Source organism: Dromaius novaehollandiae, chromosome 4 (genome assembly GCF_036370855.1).
Source record: "Dromaius novaehollandiae isolate bDroNov1 chromosome 4, bDroNov1.hap1, whole genome shotgun sequence".
NCBI classification, from domain to species: domain Eukaryota; kingdom Metazoa; phylum Chordata; class Aves; order Casuariiformes; family Dromaiidae; genus Dromaius; species Dromaius novaehollandiae.
The window spans coordinates 29,257,388-29,283,467 of record NC_088101.1 but is presented as its reverse complement, the minus strand read 5'-3'; the positions used below and the strand labels follow the sequence as shown (position 1 = coordinate 29,283,467).

Sequence of the window (26,080 nt, the reverse complement as noted above, 5' to 3'; positions counted from 1 at the left end):
GCACCTTTTTCTATAACCTGTTTCCTGACACGCACCACAGTAAAGTTTTGGCCTGCTTAATCTTCAACACGGCAACAATTCAAAGATAGGAAAGTTGAAAGTTAAAAAACATTTAAAAGCAACTGAAGGAACCTATGGCAGAGCCCCAGGACTTGAAAGTTAGTAACCAAAAGTGGTACATTCAAGCTACACTAATATAATGAAAAGTTATGAACAGAATTACTAAGGTATGTGTCAGTGTAGTATCATGTACTAAAGATCATCATTCGCAAATATAACAGAAAACAAAAGTCGCTCTTCTAGTAATCCAGAACACTGTTTAAACAAAATTTGTTTATTCTCTTAGTTCTGTTAGCTTTACTGGGGAAATTATGAATTCCCTTGTAAAGACAGCCTAGTCAGCTAATCCTCTGCTACACAATGGTGTTCAAACCAGCTGCACACATTTTGTAAGGACATATGCACCTTAGCACTTAAGGGAATATTTTTGTACCACATTTCACAGGGCGTAATATTTAGAGACACTTTGAAAAGAAAAGATCCATCAGTATTTAAATGTTATATATTCAAAGTGTTTCATTTATTTGATGCCCAATGTATGTATGCAAAGCTTTCATTGCAATAGTAAATATTTATTCCATTCTATTTGTAAAAATGTAATCATGTACCATAAATGGAACAGCTTTCCAGTAGACACAGCCAAAACAGTCCCATAAGGCTGTCTTCATTTTGCCAGAAAATGCTGCATCACTGTTAAACAACTGCAACTTGATGTACAACTGAGAAAAGCTACATTTATCAGTATGCACTTTCCAAAGGTATTTTGTTTTGGATTTTTATGTTCTTTTTTGACAAAGCACAGCAGCAATTAAATGAATAGAGGCTATTAGGTAATAGAATGAAACACATCACTGACACAATAGGAGGTATGTAAAATTATGAACATAGAATATCTGGAAGTAGTATATCACCACAAGATCTACACAGTGGAATAATTAATGCCAGTGAGCATTTATATATGCAAGTGTTCCTTTGTTAGATTTTTTTGTAGTGACATTTTCTTTGAGGATCATTTTCTTCCCTTAGTAGTGTGGAAAAAAAAACCAAAGTGAGACTGACTTAAGTTCTCAGACATCAAGTCCATGAAAAAAGTGTATATGAATATACAGTTTACTCTAATTAGCTTAAATATGCTTCAAGCAATTTAGGTTAAACAAAGTAAAAGGGTAAATGGTATTTGCAATTGTTTCGGTTGATTTAAAAAATCTTTTTTCTAACTTGATGGTTTGCAGAGTTCAGTCAAATTTTGTACTTGATGTTCCTAGACTAAACCATAGATGAATTTCAGATGTAAAAAGACATTTTACTAGAGAGAAAAAGTTGCACAGAAAGTACTGCAAGTGCATTTTTCAGTGATTCTCATGCTCTGTAAAGAGGAGAAAAAAATTCCAACTCACTCTTCTTAAGTACAGAGATCAGAGTAATTTTTTTCCTTTTTGCTGAAGTAGACATATATACTCAGACAAAAGGCAGACATTTCCATGAAATGTTCTTTTCAAAATTGATCTACAATAATGTAGTTTTCCACTTTTTTAATCAAACCAGTTGCATATAAGAATTTTACTGTTGAGAATGGATAATATTTCACCTGCTTTTACTGGCCTACACTTCTGCCAGAAAATGCAAGGCTCACTATTGTCTGTCATGAAAGTCACTAGTATGTACGTTACAAGATGAAGAACATTAGAACAAAGTCAAAGTCTCTTCCATTTTTAGAAGAGGCAGTGCACAGTGGCAACAGAGCAAAGAAAGTTTTTTCTGAAGCAGCTCCAACATATCAGACCTTGCGTCAATAAATACATCTTAAGAAAAATACATAGCCTTCTCCTTAAGGAATAAAGCTGCTTTTTTTTTTTTTTTTTTGCCAGTAACAAAGTATGAATAATCAAGCTTTCAAGTTCTGTCATTTATATAAAAAGATTATTCTCAGTGCTCAGAGAAGCTGTAACACACACCCTCATATGTTCTCCATACAAAACCAAACAGACCTGAGTTTTACTAGAGTGATGGAACAGAGATAGATGACATTCAGGAATTCTTTCCTGTTTTCTCTGTTCAATCTTTTCACCTTCTCCTTCTTCTCATTAGAAAAGACTTCTCACATCAAGTCAGTATTGGCTAATAACTACATATATCTATCTCAAACACCTGCTTTGCAAATGGCTGATGAAATTATTCCTGATTTCCTAAAAAGAGAAAGTTTAGAAAAGTCTTGGGACTTTTGGCATCCCCAGAATATTTATTTCAAAATTGCCTATTGCTTTGCCCCATGAGGCACAGGTCTATTATCTCTATTAAGTCTACATTCCCTAGAGATAAACCCAAGTGTAATTTTTCCAAAAGCAGAATTTCTTTGCATGAAGCTAGGGGACACTGGTTGATAACTGACTACCACTTACATGCTGTGATGAAAACGGAACATTTCTGGTTGAATTAAAATCAGAACCATGCTGTTCATATGGGAGAGGACTAAGAACACTTTTTCATGAAATCTTGATATTTAGCTTCCTCTGTTCTTGGTAGTGACTTAGAGGAAGTCTTACAAATGTTCACATACTCCTTTCCAAAAAAGGCAAAGTGTGCGGAGCACATTCTACTGAAGAAAGCCAGATCAATTACTTGCTTTCTATGTTAAGAGGCTGCTTTTACCCAAACCAGTGCTGTTATGCTTCAAGAGGAAATTAAAAGAACATAAACGACATCCCAAACTCCATAGTGCGAACATAGCAAAGCTTATGCAAGCTCAGTATTTCTATCTTAAATATCCAAGATCTCTGCTTTAGAGAGCCTTTTCAGCAAATACACCATATATGGTAATCTCTCAAGAAAAACTCAAACTCTCACAGTATTACGGCTCTTTCACAGACATTTTTCTGACAGGAATCCTAGTTCCATGTTCATCTTGCAAATGACAAAGACAGCATTTACCTTAACTGTAGGAAGATGCTTACAAGTCACATATCTTTATGTAGATGGATTACTGTTATAAATGACTAGTTTATACACATTTAACAGATGCACTTTCCTCTCTAGCCATGATTGCCTGTTTCACCAATCCATGACCAATCATTAAGACATTATTATAAGAGGACTTGAGATTTGGATCTCCAACAGTGAGATCTGTGTTTTTGCTATTCAAATTAAAGGAGCAAGGATTGCTTCTTAAACATGTGTTTGTTCAGGGGAAACAAACAAATAACTCTCCCACATAACACTGGCAAAACTGTTGGATTAGAAACCCATAGAAAACTATTTGTCAGTAAATGGGATTGGATCTTTCAGCTGAAGCTTGCAACAACAGCTTGCATCTTTTGCATACTCATTCAAAACTGGATTATTATGGTTCACCTTTACTATCATTCAGGATTAACCCCTGTCCCTCTAGGTAGCTCTCACAGCATTTTGACAGATAGAACTAGTGATCAGCTGAGAGAATTAATGCAAAATGTTCAGATACTCAGTGATGAGTGAAATAAGAATTAAAGATACAACAGTAACAACAGTACTCCGTGGTAGTGAAAAAGCTTTTCTGTATTTTCAGTGCCACTGAAATTACTTTTCCATTTATACCACTGTAAAGATGATCAGCAGGAATGCTTAAGAAGTATCCTTTGCTCAGAACTGGATACCTTTCAATGTGAAGAGAAGAAATCGTATTATAATGGCTTTTTCTACCGTAACCTTTCTTTGCCTGGACCCAAAAGTGAATATTTGGTGGAGCTTTTTATTTTTCAAGACAATCTCAAAGATGAGACTTAATTTAATAGTTTCCTAGAAAGTTTTACACAGCAGACCGAGCTTCGCACATTGTTAATAATGAACTCACTCAGGTAAGGAAAAGGAATTTTGCCAAAAATACAAAAAACATTTAAGAGACATGAGATAGAAGCAACTGTATTTCATCTTAACCAGAATGAAAGTGACAGCAAGAACTTAAAATCAATGAGGGCTCTTTTAGTTTTTTCAAAATTTAAGACGGATGGTGAACAGGAAATACATGAAAGAGATAAATGAACTGAAAAACTGAACACATGAATAGAGAGGTAACTTTTACAGAGTTATAAAGCAGCGGCTTTTTAGCTTACAAAACTATTATATGTGCTTTCATATGGTCAGCGCCTACATTCTACCCAGTTAATAAAGTACAGCAACAAGACTTACGACTTCCATATGCAAACTTAAAACAATTAAAACTAAAATGTAGTGCACAAATAATAAACAGATGTTTTATTTTAAGTGTTAAAAGCTGCAGAGATACACATTTCAAAATTAATTGCAGAAGCCACCTGAAGAAAGTGATTATTTGAGGGAAAAAAAGCTGTTACTTCTACTAAAAATGTTAAAGCAATAATCAGTTTGTAACTGTTTATTCAGAGTGAAAATGCAGAGAGTTTAATCTCCCTTGTGAATCAGCCTTGGCAGCCATTTAAGTGGCTACCACACTTATCACTGACAAATTAACTAATTTGCCAATGAAAATACAAATTAATCTGTAACTCGACTATATTTCAAAAATACTACAAACCCAAGTATTGGAGGGGGAAAAGAAAAAGCCTAGAGAGCTCAAATGTAAATAAGATTAGTGAGTTAGAAGACTTGGGCATGACTGCCAGGGTTTTGGTAGCAGGAGGCTGCAGGGGTGCCCTGTATAGGAGGAAGCCAGGAGCTGCTCCGTGCCAGCCACGGCTGATGCTGACACCGTAAACACCCCATCGCCCGCCCAGACTTCAGCCAGCCAGGGGAGCCCTTGGTGCCTCTGCTCAGATGTGTTTAACAAAGAGCTGCAGCTGCTAGGGAAAGGGCTGGGGCCTGCGGTCAACCCATGCCTCAACAGGGACACACCTGAGGGACTGCATGCCATAGGCAACGTGTACCAGGGCAGGGACACCCCTGAGGAGACCGCAGCCAGCAGAGGACTCATGCGGGAGCAAAGGAAAACAAGAAAGAAGCAAGGAGCAACAGCAGCAAACTGTTGGGCACATGACCCCAACCTCCTGCACGGCCCTTTGCTTCACCAAAGGAACTAGGACGGAGCGAGGGTAACACATGGTGAAAATGGGGGAAGTCAGACTAGGAAGGTGGGCAGGGGAGACGTTTGACTAAAGTTGAGCCTAGGAGGTGAGGAAAGGTGTTTCCTTAGGTGTTTAACTGTTTCTTTGTTTCCTTTTTCTTAATACTTGAAACAGTGGTTTGAAGTTTTCTGTTGATAGGCAGTAAATTCAATTCAGTAACAACTTCCTAACCCAAGACTGCTTTGCCCATGACAAAGACTTGATGCAAAATGGTCACCAGGGAGACCACAGCGTGTTATTTTAAAGCATGTATTCTCAAAAAGAAATGTATTTGGTGTTTGCTTCACAAAGGCTACTACAGAAGAGGTGTGCATCATCACATACTGTTAAAATAATTAAAAACAAGCAAGAACAGATTAGTGTCTGTGCATATGCAGGTCCATGAAGATGAACAAAGTTATAAGGAAACTGACCAACAGGCACCACACTATACTGATCAGGCACTTCCAGTTTGTGAATGGCTCGATGAACTGCTAACACTTGTGCAAATACTTGAATTTTACACTGGCCACAGAAATATTCTTTACTGACTATTTCCACAATTGACAAAAGAATTCCCAAGACTTGCTTTTAACAGTTCCAAAAAAGGGGGGGGGGGGCCAAAAAAAGCAAAGTTTTCCTGTATTTTTCTTAGACTCTTCATATCCTGACAAGGTCAGAAGTTGGACAGAAATGTCATCTATGGAACTACAGGTGTTTCCAAACCAGGTTTTGGGCATATACTATTACTATCTCATCCTCTGATATGCAGTGTGGAGACAGTAGACCAGACAGCTTTTTGTCAGGAACAAAGGTTTTTACTGTATATTCTTTGTGCCAAAAGCAGTGAGACCTAAACATCTAATTTATGCAAAACATCTCTGTATCTAGACACCACATTAAAATTTTAGAGTACTCAGTGTTCACTACAGATGTATAATTTGAAAGTATTTTTATGTGAAAATTATACATTTCATACTGTTGGCAGAGAATACAGCTCATTTTCTCAGTTCAAAGCTGAATAACTGTAGTATGCCTGAAAATATTTTTCAACATGCAAAAACGGGCAATATTGGCTGATGATAGCCCAGGACATATTAAACTACCAGGTTCTTTAGATTAAGTTAAATGTTCTTCTATTTAAAAACAAGAAAACAAGAAAATATACCATACAGTTTTACTTGTCCCCCTCAGGCCCAGAAAGCATCAAGAGCTGCAAACGAAGGACTACCACCATTTAGGTTAACCTGATCTCCTAGATCTGGTATTTGCCTATGTTGTTCTGCCTTCATGCTTGTTCTTAAAAACAGGCAACTATATACAAATTTGCCTCCCAAAATTAACTTAAAGGTTATAAACACCCATCGTTACACTAATTAGGTTAAAACTCATTAAGTGCAACAGATCAAGCTGAAAATTACTTTCTCCCTCCCCTCCCGCCCCCCATTCTGCACCCCCCATTTCTTGGCTAATCAGTTCTTTCTGGTAAAATCTGAAAGTTATCCAGTCTTCCCTCTGGAGTATTCTTTAGCATCTCTACCCAAAACACATGCTAGAAGAATCAGCTAGTCAAAGCACGATTTGTCTTTTTACGCACACAACATTGGAATTTCAAAAGCACTCATGCTGACTTTGTGGGATTTGTGCTACTACAGCATTTGGATTTTCATAATCTTCTAACCAACATCACATATCTTTGCTCTTTTCCTCCCAGGGAACAACTTGAAGGATAATTGAACAGTCGCCCGCCCTTTACAGGTGTAGGCTAGCTGCCTCACGTTTACTGTCTCTGAGGTTGGGGTCTCGTGAGCGCTGAGCCATTTTATCGTCCCCTTGACGCTACAAGTGGGAATTCTTCCTTCTGCGCCCTCATGACTGGCCACAGAAGTTCCTTCCACTCCCTTATTCAAGCTCTGGTGCTCGTTAGACTTTCTGTGACCCAGTTTAATTTACTAGACCAGCAAAAAACTACACAGACAATTTTTCTTCTGGGTTAGTTTTCTGCCAGGTTATTTAGTTGCATCAGCTCATGGCAGTGTCTGACAAGAGCCAAACCAACACAAAAGAGTGCTGCTATACTGGCTCACTGCCTCCTCAAACAGCAGATCCGCTGTGTATGAGACGCCTTACGATTGCAACTGCCAAAGAAAAAGCTTTTATCTTTGCTAAACAGAAGAATATTCAAACAAGATTGTGAAGAGAGGAGGTCTATAACACATGAACATACCTTATTCAGTATCTTTTCCTCATTTTTAAGTCTCAAAATCCATATAATGTGTATACAGTAAAGATTCTTATTGGGGGAGGGGGATAAAAACAAAATACGGTATTTGACTAACTGAAGTTTTTCTGCAGCCCCACTTATCTATTTTAGAGAGTCCTCCATTAAATTCAAAGTTGGAGGGTTTTTTGTTGTTGTTTTTTTCCAAATTACTAGCTTCAGGTCACTCACTCCCTATAAGCCTGAATGGTAGCCATCTCCCTAGTATCTTAATTCCTTCTAGTTTACATCACATGTACTCAAAACCAGTAATATGGTAAAATTGAACAGGAAACAAAACACCAAATGCAAGGATATTTATTTAAAATAAAACCTAAGGAACAGAGAAAATAGTTGTTTAAAGAATGACTTAAGTCTCAGGAATATTCAAGTCATCTGCCTCTCTCAAGAGCAAGCAAAATCTTCATTTCAAAGGGAGACAGCTAAAGTTAACTGTTTATTCGATTACTTACCAATCAAAATTTGGCCAGTTTTAATTGCTGAACTACCTGGCACCAAACCATGTACTACAAGCTTCTCTTCACTGTTTCCTCTGATGCCTTTATCCTTCCCGCCTTGTTTTTCTGCTCTTTTGCTGCTCCATGAAGACTGATGAACAATCCCTACTAAGGCCTCCAGCAGCCTGAGCTGCTCCTCTCCTTCAGCATTGTACAGTTTTCTGGGATTTACATAAACATATACATCTTTGAATTTTTGCTGGACAGTGACACCCATTTTCTGAGTGGACTGGTGTTTCAGTATGGAAGTAGGGCCAGTGGAGCGCCCATTACAGCTTCCACTGCCTTTTTTACCAGAATACTTTGGTAAAAGATTCTTCTTTTTTAAAAGTTTGGTGAATTTCTTCAGTTCATATTTTCTTTCTTTTCGTGATCCCTCTTGAATAACTTCAGCTTCATTTTCACGAAATCTGACATGATTCACAGCTGGCATTTCTGGACAGCTGTTTTGAAGCAGAGTTTCTTCTTCACTTTCACTTAATTCTAAATAAAATAATTCTCCATTTTTCTGCACGCCATCCAGCCACTCGGGCTCAAGGTCACTGGAAAAGAAAGAATGATCAGTGATTTCTCTGATAAGGAGGGCTGCTGTGCAAGCAACATCTGGTTAGTTCAAGTAGAGGGGGGATAGGGAGAGCGTGAGGAAAAAAGTGTTATTCACTATTCCCTTTTATTAAAAATCTTATTCCTTTCACATACAAGTTTTAATAAGTAATTACATTTCTGGACGCGATGAGGGTTTCTCTTACAGAAAGAGCACCATCCTATTTGTCCTCTCCCCTTATTTTTCCTGTACACGTTTAAAAGAAGGATTGTATAGCAAGCCCTTGGAAAGACGAGATTAACATTTAAAGCCCACTTTAATGTAACAAAAAAACAAGATGAAACTTCAATAACACTTTTTTAGAGAAGTTCAAAATAGTTTACTCAAATTCACATGCAAATACAAAACAGAAAAAAGGTGAACAGGCAGTACTGCTATAGAAAAATTTTGGCAGTGGAGCAGATCACTTTAAGTAAGTCAATAGCATCATGCTGTTGCAAAGAAAAGGCAAAGCAACTTAAGGATGTATTAACAGGAGTATCATATGCAAGACAAAATATGTTTTTGTCCTAATTTGGCAATGGCGATGTGTCAACCATATCCAGTTTTAGACAGTACATTTTAAGAAACACATAATTACTAGAAGAAATCAGTACAGAATGTAATTACTTGAACAAACCAAAATGGAGACTTATATAATAATTTAGATCATTCACTGTGCAAACTTATTAACATAAATTTTATACTACAACTGGTTATACTTTATTGAATAAAGGAAGCAAATTTTGCTTAGAGATATAAGTAGTACGTAATTCAAATATACCATTAATTTGAATATCCATAAATGATACAGCTTCAAGATCTAGCTGAGCAAAAAACAGTATGCACAGAAACTGCATCACAACAACTTTAAGGGATCAAAGAGAGGTTCTGACTGAACTAAAAATATAAAGAGCCATCTAGTATTATGAGTATTATCTCATATAAGAGTATTATCTCTTCTGGAACGCCAGTGACTTAAAGTCTACTGATGTTGCAGACAAAAAGAAATACCGTGCACTTTCTCTGCATTTATTATTTTGCCCAAGTTGATGCTTTTAAAGGAAGAGGAAGCTAAGCCACCACCTGCGATAATTTAAATATTCTGGAGGTAGCTATGGTCATGAGTAAGCCAGAATTTGTATCTTTGCAAGTTCTTACTCAAAAAAGTATCAGAATGATAACAACACTTAATGAGCATTAAGGCCAGACAGCTATCTGATCCAACACCCCTGAAAAGGCACTTTATAAGAAGTAACATGACTTTATTATTATTATTAAAGAAATCACACATTCTGGGACACACAAAAAAGTAGGGGGAAACAACATTAATAAGGAAATATTAAAAATTTACAGCAAAATAACATTTAGGCTAGCAGAAACTCCTGTGGCATGTGATAGCCTTTTAACTCCCTCTTCAAAAGGGACCGTGCTCTTTGGAAATGCTTTTTCTTCTATGCGACACAAGTCAAAATTTCAATTTGCGCAGCAATTCATACACTTCTGTTCTCCAGCTTCCTCGCTGATTTTTATTGGAACCTATTATATGGTTCGGGGCGGGGGGGAAGAGAAAGAGAGAGAGGCAGGCGCACAGGGAAAGAGAGAGCGGCACAAGGTCCAATTAAAATGTAGGTGTACGCCCAACAGTTTTGCCTCTCACTGACCCAGGTGTATGAGACAGCTACAAAACAACCTATGTTGAAACATGCTTGATACCTCTCCCACATAAACTTTCCTTATTTTTTCCCCTTCACTGTATTATATAATGAAAATACATGCAGAATAAAATGCTGTCAACTAGACCTTCAAACATACATTTGAAATGACAAGCAGAGATGTTTTAACAGACATGTGGCAGCCAGACAGAGTAAATTTTTATAAAAATCAAATAGGAAACTGCTGGTTGTGTGTATGTCCTTAAAAGTACATACTAATATAACTGGTATTACAGAGTTGTCTTCTCACCTCCCGTTTCCCAAAAGACAGATGATTAAAGAGAAATGCATCTCAAATGATACAGCATTTTTAATATTATATGAGCCAAGTCCATTCTTTCATTTATCTTTCTCTGACAGTGTCCAGTGGGGATACAGGAATTGATCCAGAGATTGCCTATTAGCTAAACTAATACTGGAGCTCATCATGTTACTTTTAGGGCTACTATGCCAAAAACTTAAGAAAAAAAAAGGGAAAAAAAGGAAAAAAGTCTTAAAGAGGAAAAAAAATATACATTTTCTGCATGTAGAAATGACACTATACCATAGCACAAACTAGTGCTTTTTTTAAAACGTACAGAATCCAATTATAGTCAGGACAGTTACTGAAGGGAGTCTTCTGTCCTCACTAAGAAAACTATGTTCAAAGAATACACTTGAAAAAAAAAAGTTTCCAGAGGGAAAAGGGGAAAATGAGCAAGTTTTCAGTGTTGGGCCACACAGTACAATAAACGCTTCGGTCTCCCAGGCATCGGCAGAGTCTAACCGCACGCACTTCAGTCTCAGAGGACTGAGGTAAAGGCCCGCAGCCGCCCGGGCCTGTGCTGGGCCCCGGCTGCCCCGCGCCCAGGCACCCGGGGAACCAACGCCCCGCTGCGGACCGCTGGCGCCCCCGGTAACGGCCCGCGCCGCCAGCTCCCAGCGGCCCGCGCGCCCGCCGGGAAACGGCCACGGCCGCGCCCGCGTGGGGCCGGGAGCCCCGCGCCCTCCCCCCCGCCTCGCCCCACCCTTACTCGGAGCTCGCGGACAGCGAGGCGGCGCGCGAGCCGCTCTCGCTGCTGCTGCTGCTGCTGCTGCTACTGCTCGCGCGCTCAACGCCTTCTCCCCGCCGCGGCTCCATGCCAGCAACGGCTCCGCGCCCGCCGCCGCCGTCTCCCCCAGACGCCATGACACCCGCGCCGCCGCGTGACCAGCGCCGCGCCCGCCCATTGGCGGCCCCGGCCCGGAGCCATGGAGACGGGGGAAGCTTGAAGCGGCGGCGGCGTGGCCGCGCGGGGAAGGCGGGCGGCTGAAGCCGCCGCTCTGCCGCCGAAACCCTGTGAGGGAAGCGGCTTCGGGGAACCCAGCTTTTCGCGCAGCGCCGAGCCTCCAAAGCAGTTATCTCCCAGGGGAGATGCGCTCGCGCTGCCCAGGGCTGCCCGCGCGCACGCGGCCGGCGCTGGACCGTTAACGGGCGCTTCGCCGGCTGTGAAGCCTGGCACTCGCGGAAAGCCCCGCCGCCGTCCCGCCCCATCCCGGTCGGCGCCGGCAACCGGCCAGTCTCTGAACACAGCACATTGAGAAGCGCTAATTACGGCACGTACCGCAGCCCGGCGCTGGAGGAGGTAAATTGTAGTTTTAGCGTAGCATCTGGCAGAAAGACCAACTCTCCTTCCTTTTTTCACTCGCAGGGAAAATAAATAAACACTTGAAAGTGCCCAACCTCCCAGTTTACTTCCTCAAAACAAACATCTGAGCTTCACCAGTCTCTTGAAAATCAGTGGGTCAATATGGAACACATAATGGAGAACAGATATCAAGGCCTCAGCAACAGTTGCATAAAAGAGACTGTTAATGAAACTCACAGTCCTGGGGTGAGCCTCAAAGCTCTGCTTATAATCAAAAACTGATCTGGGAAGAGAAACCTGAGTTAAGCGGTAATTTTCATCATGTCAAATGGTTAGCAGTGGCATACCTCTGTGCTTCATGTTATGCTTTCTTATAATCATTTAAAGAGTCATGACATAGTAAAACCACTTTTCTTCAGCTTAGTGAGGAGAGCAGTTAAGTTAGGGAGGAAGAAGAAGTACTTCAGACAGACCCAAACAAGCTAGGTGACTGGGCATCTTAATGGTAAGATAAATGCAGTCTACATGCACAGTAAAGGGAGAGAGGGGGGAAAAACTACTCAATTTACAGGACTTAATTATTCACATCCATGGAAAACAAGACCCATGGCAACCCTGCAGACAACTTGCTGTGTAGCTATCTCAGTAAGCCTATCAAGATAGCGTGGAGCGTAAGGAAAGAGATGGAGAATAATTGTTGGAACATTTTTAATAGTTTGGATTTAATCTCTGCTCAGCGAGATATTTGCACAGTTTCAGCAGTGAGATTTTATAGAGCTGGAGCATATTGCAGGAGTCACAGATTTCTGGTATGAAATTCCTGTGCTTTAAACTGTCTTAGGGAAACATTCGCTAATAAATACGAATTCAAGTGAATTAACACACAGGAATGTTTTGGATTCATATCCTTAAGTATGTGATTAAGGTTTCAACTGGAGCAGTCAGAGATACCCTAAACTAAATTTTGTGGCCTTTCTGAAGTGCCTGTAGAAGACCTCTTCTTTTACATATAAATCACTGTTGTACGATTTTAATCATACAAATCTATCCAAAGGAGAAGACAGAAATATTCCCTGCCTAAAGAAAAAAAATTAAGCAAAAGCTTAACAGTATGGTTTCGTTCAGTTTACGACAGGACATGGTAGATAATTTTTTTCCTATCTTAGCTGGCAACAACCACTTTCTCAAAGTACACAATCCATGCATGGTGGACAATTCTTAAACAGATTAAGACCTTTAATTATTTGTAATTGGCAAAATGCAAGTTATAGACCAACCTTCATTCTTTCTATTGCTTCCAGAAAAACAGGTGGAAAAAATAAACATTTAAAAAGTGCCCAGCTTCCCAAACAATTTACTTCCTCAAAACAGTCCACATAAACAACATTTTCCAAAGAGCCTAATGACTTGTGATTTTCTAAAAGGGATACTGCAGGAGTTAGAATTTGAATAGAGGTAGATGAGATATACAGTCCCACCCTCCCTAATTTCACTTATATTTGCTAGCACCTTTAATACAGTGAACAGCACCAAAGTGTTTCTGTACAGAAGTGATAGTCTATGCCAGATGGTTCTGTTAGTTATGTTAAATTTCACTGAGTTCAAGAGCTGGTTAATTGTTTCCAGTTGTTTGCTCAATAAGTGAGAAATATGGGCTCTCCTAAAAGAAGGAGGAAGTCTTAGACCACTTGCTGTTTTATAGGGATAACCATATCATGAAGGAAAAGATAATTGAAGATTTTGGTCCACTGAGAGAAGTAGTTGGGAATCATTAAGTATTTCTCTGAAAGGATTGGGGGATTTTTGCTGCTGGAGGAACAACTAAAGATGGAAAGACATCATGTATTTCACAAAGCAGGGTTTTATTTTAGTGGAAACACAGATTTTCCTACACAATCCCTCTTGAAAAGAAAGCCTCTCACAGTTTCTTATGAATAACTGTTAGAAAGAGATTTGAAATAGTCTTCTGGCAGATCCTTTACACTTAGCCCAAGTAGTTGGGCTGATGCTTCTAAGAAACCCATGAGCCACAGAACTCCATAAGCCTTCCCTGCTACGTTGCTGTTATTAACAAGTAGATGGTAAAAAATTGCCACAGGGCATCATTGGCACCAATATTACTACTTTCCCTTACTGGACAAATGGTTAATGAACATTTAAAAGTGGACAATTAAAGAACACACTTTTGCTTAAGGGTTGTTCTGATTAGCTGTTCCTGCAAGGAACTAACATTCTACTACTACTAACTTCTACAACTACTAACAAGCTGACATAAATTTCAGAACAAGAGTTCCTTGTTTCTTTTTAGCTTAACCTGCTTCTGAAGTTATTGTGCTTTAAAATTAACAGCCTACCTTGATTCAAATTAATATTCAAGAGTGGATCAGGGTTACAAGAGAACAGTGTATATGAGATACCAAGGAGATACACTGGGCCTTTCTAATAAAGGAGGAAGATAACAGGAATATAATACAATTTTGCTTTTGTTGTATAGATACTTCTGAACTTCTATTCTAACCACTGTCCACATAACTGAAAACTTAAACTACTAACATTTTTCTTCATTGTTACATATTGACAGCTGATTTTTTTGAACCTGATGATGAACAGAAGAGGCCTAAGTTTAGTCTCTCCTCTGGCAGCAGGTGGAACTTAGGCAAGCTTAGAATGTGTGATTATGACTTTTCTAACTTGCCTTGTTTGGTTTTGTGTAGTTGGGCCCAATCTTAGCAGTTTTACCAGGATCCATCATTTGCTGATGATACGCAAGACTGATTTCATTAGTTCATATTCAGAAGGTGTATTTGGCCTGAACCATGGATACGGTTGGGCTGAAAGTAGGGACAGTTTTGTGCCTCTGATACTTTGGGGCCAGTTACCACTCCCTTTGCTACGAGCGAATGCTAGCTCATAATCAGGAGCACTGAGTTTATGCCTGTCATGGGTGCAGTCCACAAATTACATCAGTTAAGTGATTTTTCAGCAATCTCCCCTTCTTCTTCAGCAGCATTCCCCATGCCAAATGCCAGTGTGGGTGAGGAAAAGCACCGACTGCAGTACTGTCTCTGTACTATCTGAACAGTGCTCTAAACTGGGAGAATAACCTAACGGTTGGATCTGCCAGCCTTCTGGCTTTTTTGCATAGTTGAGGCAGTGTAAACAGGCCGTAGTAATACTGTAATACCAATCTCATTGGATGTGCCTGGACTACAGTGGAGTCTATCTTTCTTACACTGGCAACATTTATCAACAGCATTTTAAATGGCCCTTTGCTTTCCCCCTTCCCTTCCATACTTGAAATTACAGCTCTTCATTATCGATAAAGAAATAAGATGACCTAAATGGCTTATTATTGTTTTGTTTTTTCCTTCCTGCTTGTTTGCAAGTCAGATATTCAACTTCTGGAGCAGCTGAGTATTTCCAGGGAGGCTCTATCAACAACTGGACAGACGTAACATGACACAGACAGATATAACATGACACAGGTACCAAAGCAGATAAAACTAAGATAGAGGAAAGTATTTTCTTCTTTGTTTAACAATTCTGTTTCTTATTATTAACACCTGCTTTGCTCAAACATCTGGAGAAAAAACAGAAAATCTGGTTTGCTAAAGAGTGCTAAGTTCAAGACCTTTCAGCTATAGATTTCAATTAATTCATTTCTCCAGTGCATAGCTTCAGCTAAAATATGCAAGACAGAAACAAGTTCCTCTTTTTTCAAGATTAACTCCCCCCTCAAAATCTTGCTTTACTTAGGAGAGACAAAAGGCAAACACTTTCCATAGTCATTACTTTATTAATAAGGTTTTGTGTTTACAGTAAGGTTTTCATAAGATTATATAAACAAGACCATGGGATTACAAGACCTTTGTATAATAATGTCAGAAAAGCTGTGAACAAGAGTCCATCCACAGCAAAGTGATATGAATTGAATAGTGACACTGCACTGTCATTTTAATTGGGGTATTTACATTTAAACAGACTAAATTGAGATTGAAGGCTACTTTTGTGACAAAAAGAATAGAAACTTGGTGAGAAAACACTCTAATGCTGAATGAATAAATTAAAACAGACTGCTCTGACTTTTTAAACTTTTGTATCAATTTCCATCTATGCAGTTGTTAAAATCGATGATAAAATGTATTTCAGAAGAACGTAAAAACAACGGAAGACAGCCATGAAGAATTAAGAAAGACTACTTCAACCTATTTCATTCTTTTAGAAAACAATCTTAGAGGGTTAAGAGTTCCCACTAACATGAAAAGTAGCAGTAATTTTAAATAAGACTTTTCCTACTGTTTTTATTTCGCTTTAAATGGACAGGCTTTCTCAGGATCACCTGCTATGCATGACAGGCAGGTCAAGCATGAAAGAAAACTATTATTCGCAGTCATTCAACATGCAAATGGTTCAAGTATGAATAGTATCTTGGTATACAAAAAGTATATTAATACAAGCAAAACCATGGGGCAGCATGTTTTTAATCTGACTTTGAAGCAGAACATTTTCTGTTAAGTCACAGACAAATATATCCACAGTGTTTCAGATATCAGAAGGTCCCTGGTAGCATATGGGAGCATTTACTGCTTATTCAGATAAAGCTGCTTCAGAGTGCAGCACAGCAAGAGAGTGACTCCAGAGTGCCTTACCTGCCTGCACTCCAAGTTTTCATCCTTAGTGCCATAGAAATGGATTTTAAGTGACTATTCAGTTTTGTGCTTTGGGCTGGAAAGGAGTCGAGTTAGTAGTAAGTTCCCAGTTCCCATAGCAAAATCTGTTTGGAGTTGGCCCTGACAAAAAATGCATGTTTTCTTTGTGGTAGGAAATAAATCAATTTAGGAGAGAAAATATTTTAAGAAACAGGCACGTTACAGAATGACTGCAGATAATCTTTTGTTGGATACTGTTGAGTGGGATGGTGCTTTCCTTGTAGTACAGAGTATAAGTGGCTCTCAGCTGATGCAAAGAAGACAGCATTGAGGGTGGCTTTCAAAGTCCTGTTCTGGCCTGCTGAATAAAGTCTTATTGTCAAGATTTCTTTGAGGGAAAAAGTGTGGAGAATTGCATGTTAGAGAGGGTGAAAGCATGGGAAAAAGCAGTTTCTTCTCAGTGTTCCTCCTGCACATTCACTTAAGGATTTCCCAGCTTGGATGATTTCTGAGAGTTGGATTATTTTTTAAGTTAAAAAAAAATGCTTATAAACTGATGCATCAGAGCTGTCCTCCACCAACCTGTTTTCCTGCATATGCAAGAAAACCATCAGTAGCCCGAGTCCCCACACCGCACTGCGCAGGCCGCAGGGCGCCCCTCAAAGTGCCTCAGCAGCGCTGCCCTCACCTCCGTGCCGCCGCCCCAAGCGGCCGCTCCCCGAGGCGCCCAGCAGGTCCCCTCCGTGGGGGGAGCACGGACGCAGCCCGTCTCCATTCCCCGCCCAAAGCTGCCCGCGGGGAGCCCCGTCGGAGAGCCGGCAGCGGGCGCTGCCCGCGCCTTCCCCAGGCAGCGGGGCCCCGCGCCCGCAGCGCTCCCCCTCGCTCTGGGGCGCGGGGCTGCCGGCCACGGCCCGCACTGACCTGTGCAGCAGGACGCTCTGCACCGAGTCCAGGTCCTCCAGGTTCCTGGTGACGGGCCGCGGGATGCTGAACCTGCCCGCGGCGAACATCGCGGGCGGCTGCGCCCCGCATCGCCCGCAGCCCAGCGCCGCTCCCGGCCCGGCCCGGCGGGCGGGGGCAGGGGCGGCGGAGCGCGGCGACCGAGCCGCCCGCTCCGCGGCACCGGAGACTGAGGCGGCTCCGGGCGGGCAGGTGGGAGCCCTTCAACCCGCCCGCCTCCGCCGCGCCCCCCGCAGTCCTAGAGCCCGCCGCGGCGCCGGCCCGCCCCGCGCTGTCGGCCGCGGAGCGCCCCGGGAACGAGGGGAGCGCGGGGCGGCAGCGGCGCCCGGCCCCGGAGAGACGGTGGTCTCCTGCTGCCTGGCGCGGGTGGAAAGGCGCTGGGCCGGGCGCCTCTGTCCCAGGCCGCTTGCCGGCCACGGGAGGGGGCCTGCCTTGTGCTGTTACACGCTACTGGCTTTCTCAGGAACTGGCAAACAACTGAAACCACAAGTTTCATATAAATGCAGTAAAATCATTCTTCAGTGTCAGCCATAGGTTTTTCCCCGAGCTGCCTCAACAGCTCCCATTATGTGAGAAAGTCCCACCCCCCGATTTTCCTGCTGGTTAAAATAAGGGAATTGCTCAGTTGTTTCTCTTTCCTTTGGTTTTAATATGAAAAATGAAGAATCACACCTATTCTGATCCAGTCATTTTGTTTCCCTCTTTCACAAGTTATTAATTATAAGTTTTTATATTGTTACTGAATTACAGGACTCCTCACTGGTTTCCCATCTACAAAATTCTGATAAAAAGTACTGAATGAACAGAGGTGTGAAAGTATAAAAGTGGTTGAATGAAATCTCTGCCATTTTTATTTCTTACCTGTGAGTTGTCTTCACCTTGAGTCAGACTAGGATTCTCACCAAGTAGTGTGACTCTTAACTGTTTTACCATTTTTCTTTTTAAATTTTCCTTTCTTTGATACAAGCTAGAAATTTTAAGAAAAGGACAATTTCTTCAGAATTCTACTATCATAAAAGACATAGGGACCACCATCTTTTGTTGATGTGAGCAACAGCAGTAGTGTTATCTAAGATTATGACTATAAAACCTTTATTATGATCCTTAATACTAGGGCTACAGTACTAGGGAAGTTGAGGGTATACCAGGATTTAGGGTCAGTGGCTGGAGGAGTTTTGAATGTACAGTATCAAAGCAAGCATAATGCTTCTGAGGTGGGCATGATGACAAGAAATTCTTGCAATCCCCACATTTTTGATTCCAGAAAGTTAGCAGAAATAGCATGGTATTCCCGCCCCCTTCACCCCGAGATATCACTTAGGTACAAACAATCTGTGTTTCTAGGTGCACTTAGGATGTGTATAAATGTCCCTGGAAGTATGAAACAGATGACAAGGTGGGAAATTTTCCTCCCACTCGTAGATATAGCTACTTTTGTGTCTTCATTACATATCTGCTATGGTAACTGAGCTTCGTGAAAGTGGGGAAGAGAGGGCAGAAGTAATTTAGACTCTAGTAATTAGACTCTTGTCTGTATGCTGAAGTGGAGGGGGGAAAAAGCAGAACAGCTGATGGTGCTGAAAGGTAGCATCAATTAATCCTAAAATATTTTGTAAATCCTCTTGAAGGAATCAGCCTTTGGCAGCTCAGCATCCAATAGCAGCATGATTAGGAGCCAGAGCTGCTAACACTGTGTGTATTTTCCTCAGACAAATGAGAGGCAGTCCCTACACATGCACAGCAAGGCTATAAAGTTTAAGACAGAATTTCATGTAGGTCTGGGACTTCAGCAGCTTATCTGGACCTCTAGATCCCCATCAGCCCTGTAGAGTATAATTATGAGAACAGTATTATGTAACAGCAGCAGAGCAATGAGCTGCAGAGATTTACTTTCCTGTATTTTTTTTAAATCTTAGTTCTATTTTTAAGCCCTGAGGGAGCAGAGATGTTTAATTTTGTACTCAGTAGGTTGTTTTCCCAGTTTGCTTAGGACAACACAAAACCCACTTCTAGGGCTGGCATTTGCTGGTAGAGAACAACAATAAAAATCAAACATTAACATCAAAATCACGCTGTACTGCCAGAAGGCCTTTCCAAGCAATTTGTTAGCTTTTCTTCATCCTTCTCACAGGAGACTTTCTTTTTCTTTCTTGTAACTACTGACCTAGTAATTATATTAAGTATAAATACTTAATAACATCATCTGTGACTAATACTGTATTTTTAACATGGGCTTAAAATTATGCATGAAAAATCTTTATTAAAATTGCTTACAGCAAATTAGAGCTTATAAATATAAATAAATAGAGCTTCAAAGTGTGCCAAAATGAAAAAAGGGAATTTAGGGTTAGTGTAACTTATGAAGTAAAATAACAGATCTACCAGCACCTTGCTGCTGCTAAATAGGCAAAATTACTCATTTTAAAATCAAATAGAATGTTTTTCTAGATACAGATTAGAACTTTTACCAAATTTAGTGTGCCCAAGCTCAATAGTTGCAGATGACACAACTAGAAAAAAGAAAGAGGAGCAGAAATTCAAAAGTGTTACAGTGAATACATTCAGAGATGTATATTTGCTTTCCTGGATTTATTTATGTTCCCTCAGCTGCACACAAGTTTCTTGTGCTAAAAGAGAGAGTTCTGTGCTAGAAGGATTAATCTTCGAACACAGCTTCTGCAAATCCCCCAGCCTTTGACATTTACAAGAATTATTTTAGTTGAGTCTTCCAGATCTAAGCTTCACTAAGATACAAAGTGCTATTTTATTGTATTTTAAGATTTTAGCTTGTGTACATTATGCCAGGGAAAAAGGGAGGTCATCGTTCCATTTGAAGTCTGTCAGCTCTTATATTTAACTCATATTACATATAGAAAACATGGCATTACAGCATGTTTCTTGAATCCAATGAAATACATGCAGCTAGAGAAAGATTTAAAAGCTCTGCAATGTAAAAAATAAAAACATTACGAACTGAGGAGGGAGGAAATATAACCTTGTTAAAAACAGAGCAATTGACAACAAAAAAACACTTTAAAGGGCACCCTGCATACAAAGTAATTGCAGTGTGCTTGGGCTCCCCTTCCATCTGTGGTACTTTTACTGCTAGGTGTACTGCCTTATGAAAGTACTTCTGCTTTAATAGCATTTCTGGCGCTTCTAATATAGAAGAAATAGCAAAGTATTAAGATCTTATGCTTATAAGGGGGATCTCTTTCTGATACTGTAACAGGTTTTTTTTGCTTACAGAAGCAATTGTTGGGATTTGATTAGGAAACTATTTCTTATGTTGACAGTCTCAGAAGTTTCTGGATCATCATTCCCTTTCGGAAAAGACCAAAAAAGGTATTAAAGTTACTTTTGCTATATTTGAAGACCTTTGACTTCCTTGACTTGGCTAGTAAGTTTTGGCATGCCAAAGGATCAAACACTAACCTGCTTTCTTTGGCTACTATTTTCCTATCTGAAAAGGATGGATATCAGGTTATCACTGCTTGATGCATATCATTTGCCATTGATATCATTGGCCGGGAGAAGTTAACACTTTGGGTATAGTTGAAAGAGTCTCTGTTTCTTCCATTAAATTTTGAGATAGAAATATTGGATAATGATTCATCATTCCCAAATATGTACCAGCTACTCCTGCACTCCTTGAGGCAGCAAGGACTTCCCAAGTCCAAAGTACTGGCAGTGGCCAACGGTGGGCTATTGTTGACTGTGGACCCGGAAGGGGTTAAGTACGAGACTTGGATGAAAGTTGGTTGACTGTGGCAAAACTGACATCTAGGTAAGACTGAAGCTATGACAAGATTGTAAGAATTTAATGGAAATTAAGAGTGTTGAGCAGGGAGAACTTGTCTCTTTTAGTCCATTTTTCCTTTCATATTTTTTGTCCTGGTTATAAATTCATAGCAAAGGTTATTTTTTCTGCTCAGTTATACCTATGAGTAAGGGAGACTATCTGATCGCTGTACTCAATTCAGAAACTAAGAACCCTGGCAAATTTTTTTTGTTCACAAGGTTACTTCCCTGGCTATTACAGCCTTCCAGAACAGGCACTGTGAATGCTTCTTACCAGCTGCACTTTGTAGTCCAGTCCATATTAACTTAAGCCCCCATCTATTTCCATTTACTTTATTATGCCAAGCTATAAACTGTGGCAGTTGAGTAAAGTTCACATATCTATTGCCTGTGATGACACAGCTAAATCCAGGCCTGATGAACCAGAGACCACATTTTCTGCTCATCTGACAATGCAGAGATTTGACAGCCTAAGGACCCACCTACCCCCACACCTCATGATAGGATCATGCATAGTTTATCTTTACTTTTAAATAAAGAATTATTTATCTTTGGTCACAGAAGGCAAGCAGGGGCTCTAGATTACCACGAAGGATGAAAGATAAAGGAAACTGGTCAGTTAGTACTGGTTTGCTCTGTTATGTTGTCTTTTCTGGTATGTGGATTCATCACCAAACATGCTCCTGCTACATTAAAACCCACAAATAATTCTAAACTTGAGTTAACTGCAAAAATTAGTAAGAAAGCAGTGATTACATTAGTAAATGTAGCTCTTCAGAACCTTGATCTATAAAGAACAAATATGCATAAATCCTGCCATGCTACGCAGGAACATTCTTCAATCCAATGGTAGTTTATCTTCCGCTATTGTTTGATCTTTGGTTAGTTAATAGCAGATAGTGATGGCAATTTTATCTACTAGATATTAATACTGAGGTAATGGGATGGGCTGCTACTGCTTGTCTATTGCCCTCTTTGAAGCACTGAGAGGTGGGAAGGAAGGGCAATTTTTGCCAAAGAAAGGACTGAACCTTTCCAGGCTCTGCCTCCATTCTACAACTGGCTACCAGGGTTATAAGAGGCAGGGGCAATAATACCTTTCACTTTTGGATCAAATGTGGACATCTACCTCTGAATTTGCTTTTTACTATAATTAAGTCTAGAAGTCTGTTGAAAAATTTTGATATTATGATTTAAAGAATTGCTCCCTCTTGTCTGTACAGAGCAAGCTGTGTTCCCTCTGCTGTTGTTCTGTTAACTCATTTGTGTTATATCAGCACTGCAAAGAGCAGAAAGTTTAGCTCTGCTATGCTGAGTTTAATGATCTGTTTTTCTCAGAGTATAGGGGCACTGCAGCACCATGTGCAGTTGCCTTGGCTTCCTTCAGTTGAGGGCCTTCCAGCAGCAAAAGGGAAAAATCCAGTTCATTTGTCAGAATTCCTAAGCTCTGTAATTCCAGGATCTTTTCAGAGAGCCACAAACAATGCTTTTGACAAACTGGCAAAGCAATTCAGCAATACAAGAACACTTGGAAATATGAATTTATTAATTCCACAAACAAACCATTAATCCAAGGAGAAAGTGATAAACTGAGAAGGGCCATAGGATCACTCCCTTAATCTGTTACCTCTGCTGTGAGGAGACTTTCAGTTTACAGGACAGACAGAACAGGGTGATGACACAGCTACTTCATGGCCAGTAAAATAATTTCTAGAGGCAGTAATGAGAATCCAGGAACAGACTTTTTGCTCTAATGAGCAGCCTAAATCCTAATTGTAAAGGCTATCCTAACAATTAATGGATTAATATATTGCAAAGGCTGGTAAAATATAAGATTAAGCTGAAACTGATAAAATTCACCTAAGTTTGTCAATAGTTACGGTTTGAGACCATCTGGTCTTGTAAGAAATAGATGAGAACCATGAAAAGAGGCAACTCTGTTTTATGTTAACATCTGGGAAAGGTATAAGAATCTCTGGAAAACATGCTAAATAAAAAGAAGTCCTTGAACTTTGATCCCATATTTATTCTTTCACAGGCTTCTCCTTTCCTAAAATTGATTTTAAAGCTTTCCCTCCCTTTTATCCCCACCTTCTGAATTCTGATCTTCTGAAGCAAGATACTTTGGTGTTCACTAGCTCACTCTGTCTATCCTTTTCATCAGGCAGCAAGTAGGCCTACTTGCCTATCTCATCCAAGGCAAGCATCCTGTTTGTAAGCACTTTTCTTGAATATTTGTCACATATTCATTTTTACAGAAATTGAGCATTTCTTTCAAGTCCAGCTTCTACAGTCACATAGAAATTTTATTGAGAAAGTTCTAAAACCTCCTACTTGTGATTTCAAAATAAAATGTTAAAAAGTCAGCTTTATAGATAGTAAGAAGGCAAAAGCATACATTTATTAGTTTCAAATCTCAATTAAAAAGAAATCTACTTATCAATGATTTAACTTACACTAATTTTTTGGAGCTGACAATGTTATGTAACAGTCATTGACAGTAACCTGTGGCAAAGAACATATTGTTATGTATTCATATAATGACAGTGTTGACTGCATATGAATCTGATTTAATTCTGAATGACAGGAAAGGAAAATTCTGAAACATGATTTCAATACCATGTCTGTAATTCACAAATTTACTAACAGATGTGTATTTCATACATGCCATATGACAATCTGCACTTTTAGATTAAGCTGAATTTTCTTTTTCATATCAGACTCAAGGAAGCATATGTAGCATATTTATGGATTAAGCATTTTTACCTAACTAGTTTTATCATGAGTTAAGCAGGATTCTTTTTTAAAGCTAAAGACATTTAATTTTATCACATGTGCTGAAAATCTATTGTTCTTAAACAGCTGAATACATAAGATAGAACAGTCACACAGCTGGCTGTTAAGTTGAGAAAACAGATACTTTTCTCTAGTTTTAAACTGAGGTTATTCTTTTGATATGTAGATATTCTAGTAGTTCACAAGTCTTTAAAAAGAAAATAGCACCACCTGGTGCTGAGCAGAGTTTTTATGACCAATTCTGATCATGTTTCTGATACTGCTATACAGAGAAGCTACTGCCTTGCATAGTCACAGTTCAGATGGTACAATTAGGGACATGACATCACTGTCTATGTTACTCATTCTTGGCCCTTCTTTTTCATAGGCACCATTATTTACCAGTTATTAGAGACTTTTTCTAAGAGTTGTTTGGTAGCTAAGTAGTTCTGGACATGTAAGAAGTTATTAAAATCTGCTTTCTAGACTCTTCTGATTTTGTATCAAACTGGTGTACTGTTGGGGAGGATGGGGAACTACAGTTAAAGGTTAACTTCACCACTCTAATTTGAGGGCTCCCTCATCATGCTGAGAAGTAAGAGAATAATTGAGATCACGACCTACACCCTGAATGGACTTTAGATGCCTAGAAGCTGTCAAAAATCAATGGGAAATTACGTGCCTGAGAACACATCCGTAAGACTTCAATTAAAGCTCAGGATCCTCCTATTCTAGGCATTATATTTATTTTTGCAAGAGAATGTGAAGATAACCTCTATTTTAAATCATCTATTTCCTACATGATTTTTATGCAGGCCTCAATTACCTTACCCCTGAAAGATATTAAAAACCCTTGCATGGACATCCCAGCTGGCATCCTTAATTCCAGCTACATCTTCTAGCTACCTAAAATTGTAGGTTAGTTTCAGTCTCCAGCTAGCCTTTCACTTACAGCTTCCCAATTCTGAAGGTTATACAAATAAAAGGAAACCAACATTTCATCATCAAAACTGAAATCAAACCTTCTCCCACAAAGCTTAGCTGTATCTGTTCTAACCTACTCTGCCCTTAAACAGCTAATAAAACCACTTCGAAAACCCAAACCTAGTTTAATTCCTGCTGAAGCTGATGGATGACAAACTGCCTTAAAACTTATATTTGGCAGAATTAACTGCTATTGACCATTTTTTATCATAAAGACCACGCAAGAACAAAGAGGGTTTTGCATGAGGTTGTTTTCTGCATTACAGTTTACCATTCCTTCCTCCTCAGTGTTTGTTAGTAGCATTATGGTCACTTTGTCCCACACACATCACTGAGTTACCACTTTGATCGTATTGCTTTTTTTCATAGCTTGCATATTACTTTCATAAATGAAGAAAAGCATTCTATAGAATCAATACATTCATACATTAAGTGTAGCAATGACTAGCTCAGCTGCCCCAAATTAAGGACAGTTTGCAACTTTGTCACAACATCACTTTGAAAAGTTTTAGTTTTGTGTTTGAAGTGTTTAAGACAGTTAAAAAACATTCCCCCCCACCCTTCTGAAATTAGCAAGATAGAATTAAGCACCTTCACATTCAGAAACTGAAGACCAGGAACTTTAATATAAACAGCTACTAAGGGCATATCCATCAGGGCATAGAAAGGGCCAGCTGCTTCTTAAGGACTGTGACACCAAGAGCCAAGGGGATCCCACAGCCTGCAGAGCAGGGACCTCACCATCCATGGTCCATCCTACACACCTCAAGTGATGTGAGCAAGGAAGACCTTGAGATGGTGGCCAGGTTCAGTCAGGAGTCCAGATCATCAGGCAAGTTTGTGGTGATGAGGCAGGTCCAAGATCAAGCCAGGAAACCAATCCACAGGTCAGGATCAGATCCAGCAATTGCTGAGCAGATCCACAGTGATGCAGCAGGTCTGAGGTCAAGCCAGGAAGTCAGCCTGGGGGTTGGGGTCGGGGTCCAGGTCCAGGGCACATAGCCAGACAGTGGCATAGCTGTGGCTAACCTAGAGACCAGCACCCTTACAGCTTAGCTCAGGCAGAAACAGATAGCCAAAGGCTGACCTTAAATAGATCTGGGCATGTGCAGGAGTG

At 40.0% G+C, this 26,080-nt stretch overlaps 1 protein-coding gene across 2 annotated transcripts in view; it reads right to left on the bottom strand.

Annotated features, from left to right (window-relative positions):
- Positions 1-17,667, bottom strand: part of INTU (inturned planar cell polarity protein) — a 58,604-nt gene extending 40,937 nt beyond the window's left edge. The window contains exons 1-2 of one of the 2 annotated variants that reach the window (XM_026122453.2): positions 17,365-17,667; positions 7,845-8,431 (exon numbers count right to left, since the gene is read on the bottom strand). In XM_026122453.2, the coding sequence (XP_025978238.1) occupies positions 7,845-8,431; positions 17,365-17,453 (676 nt within the window). In that variant the 5' untranslated portion in view covers positions 17,454-17,667. Of the gene's footprint in view, positions 1-7,844; positions 8,432-11,200; positions 11,421-17,364 lie in introns of those variants that run through there. The other variant, XM_026122451.2, reaches the window with a different exon arrangement.
- Positions 17,668-26,080: the final 8,413 nt, after the last annotated feature.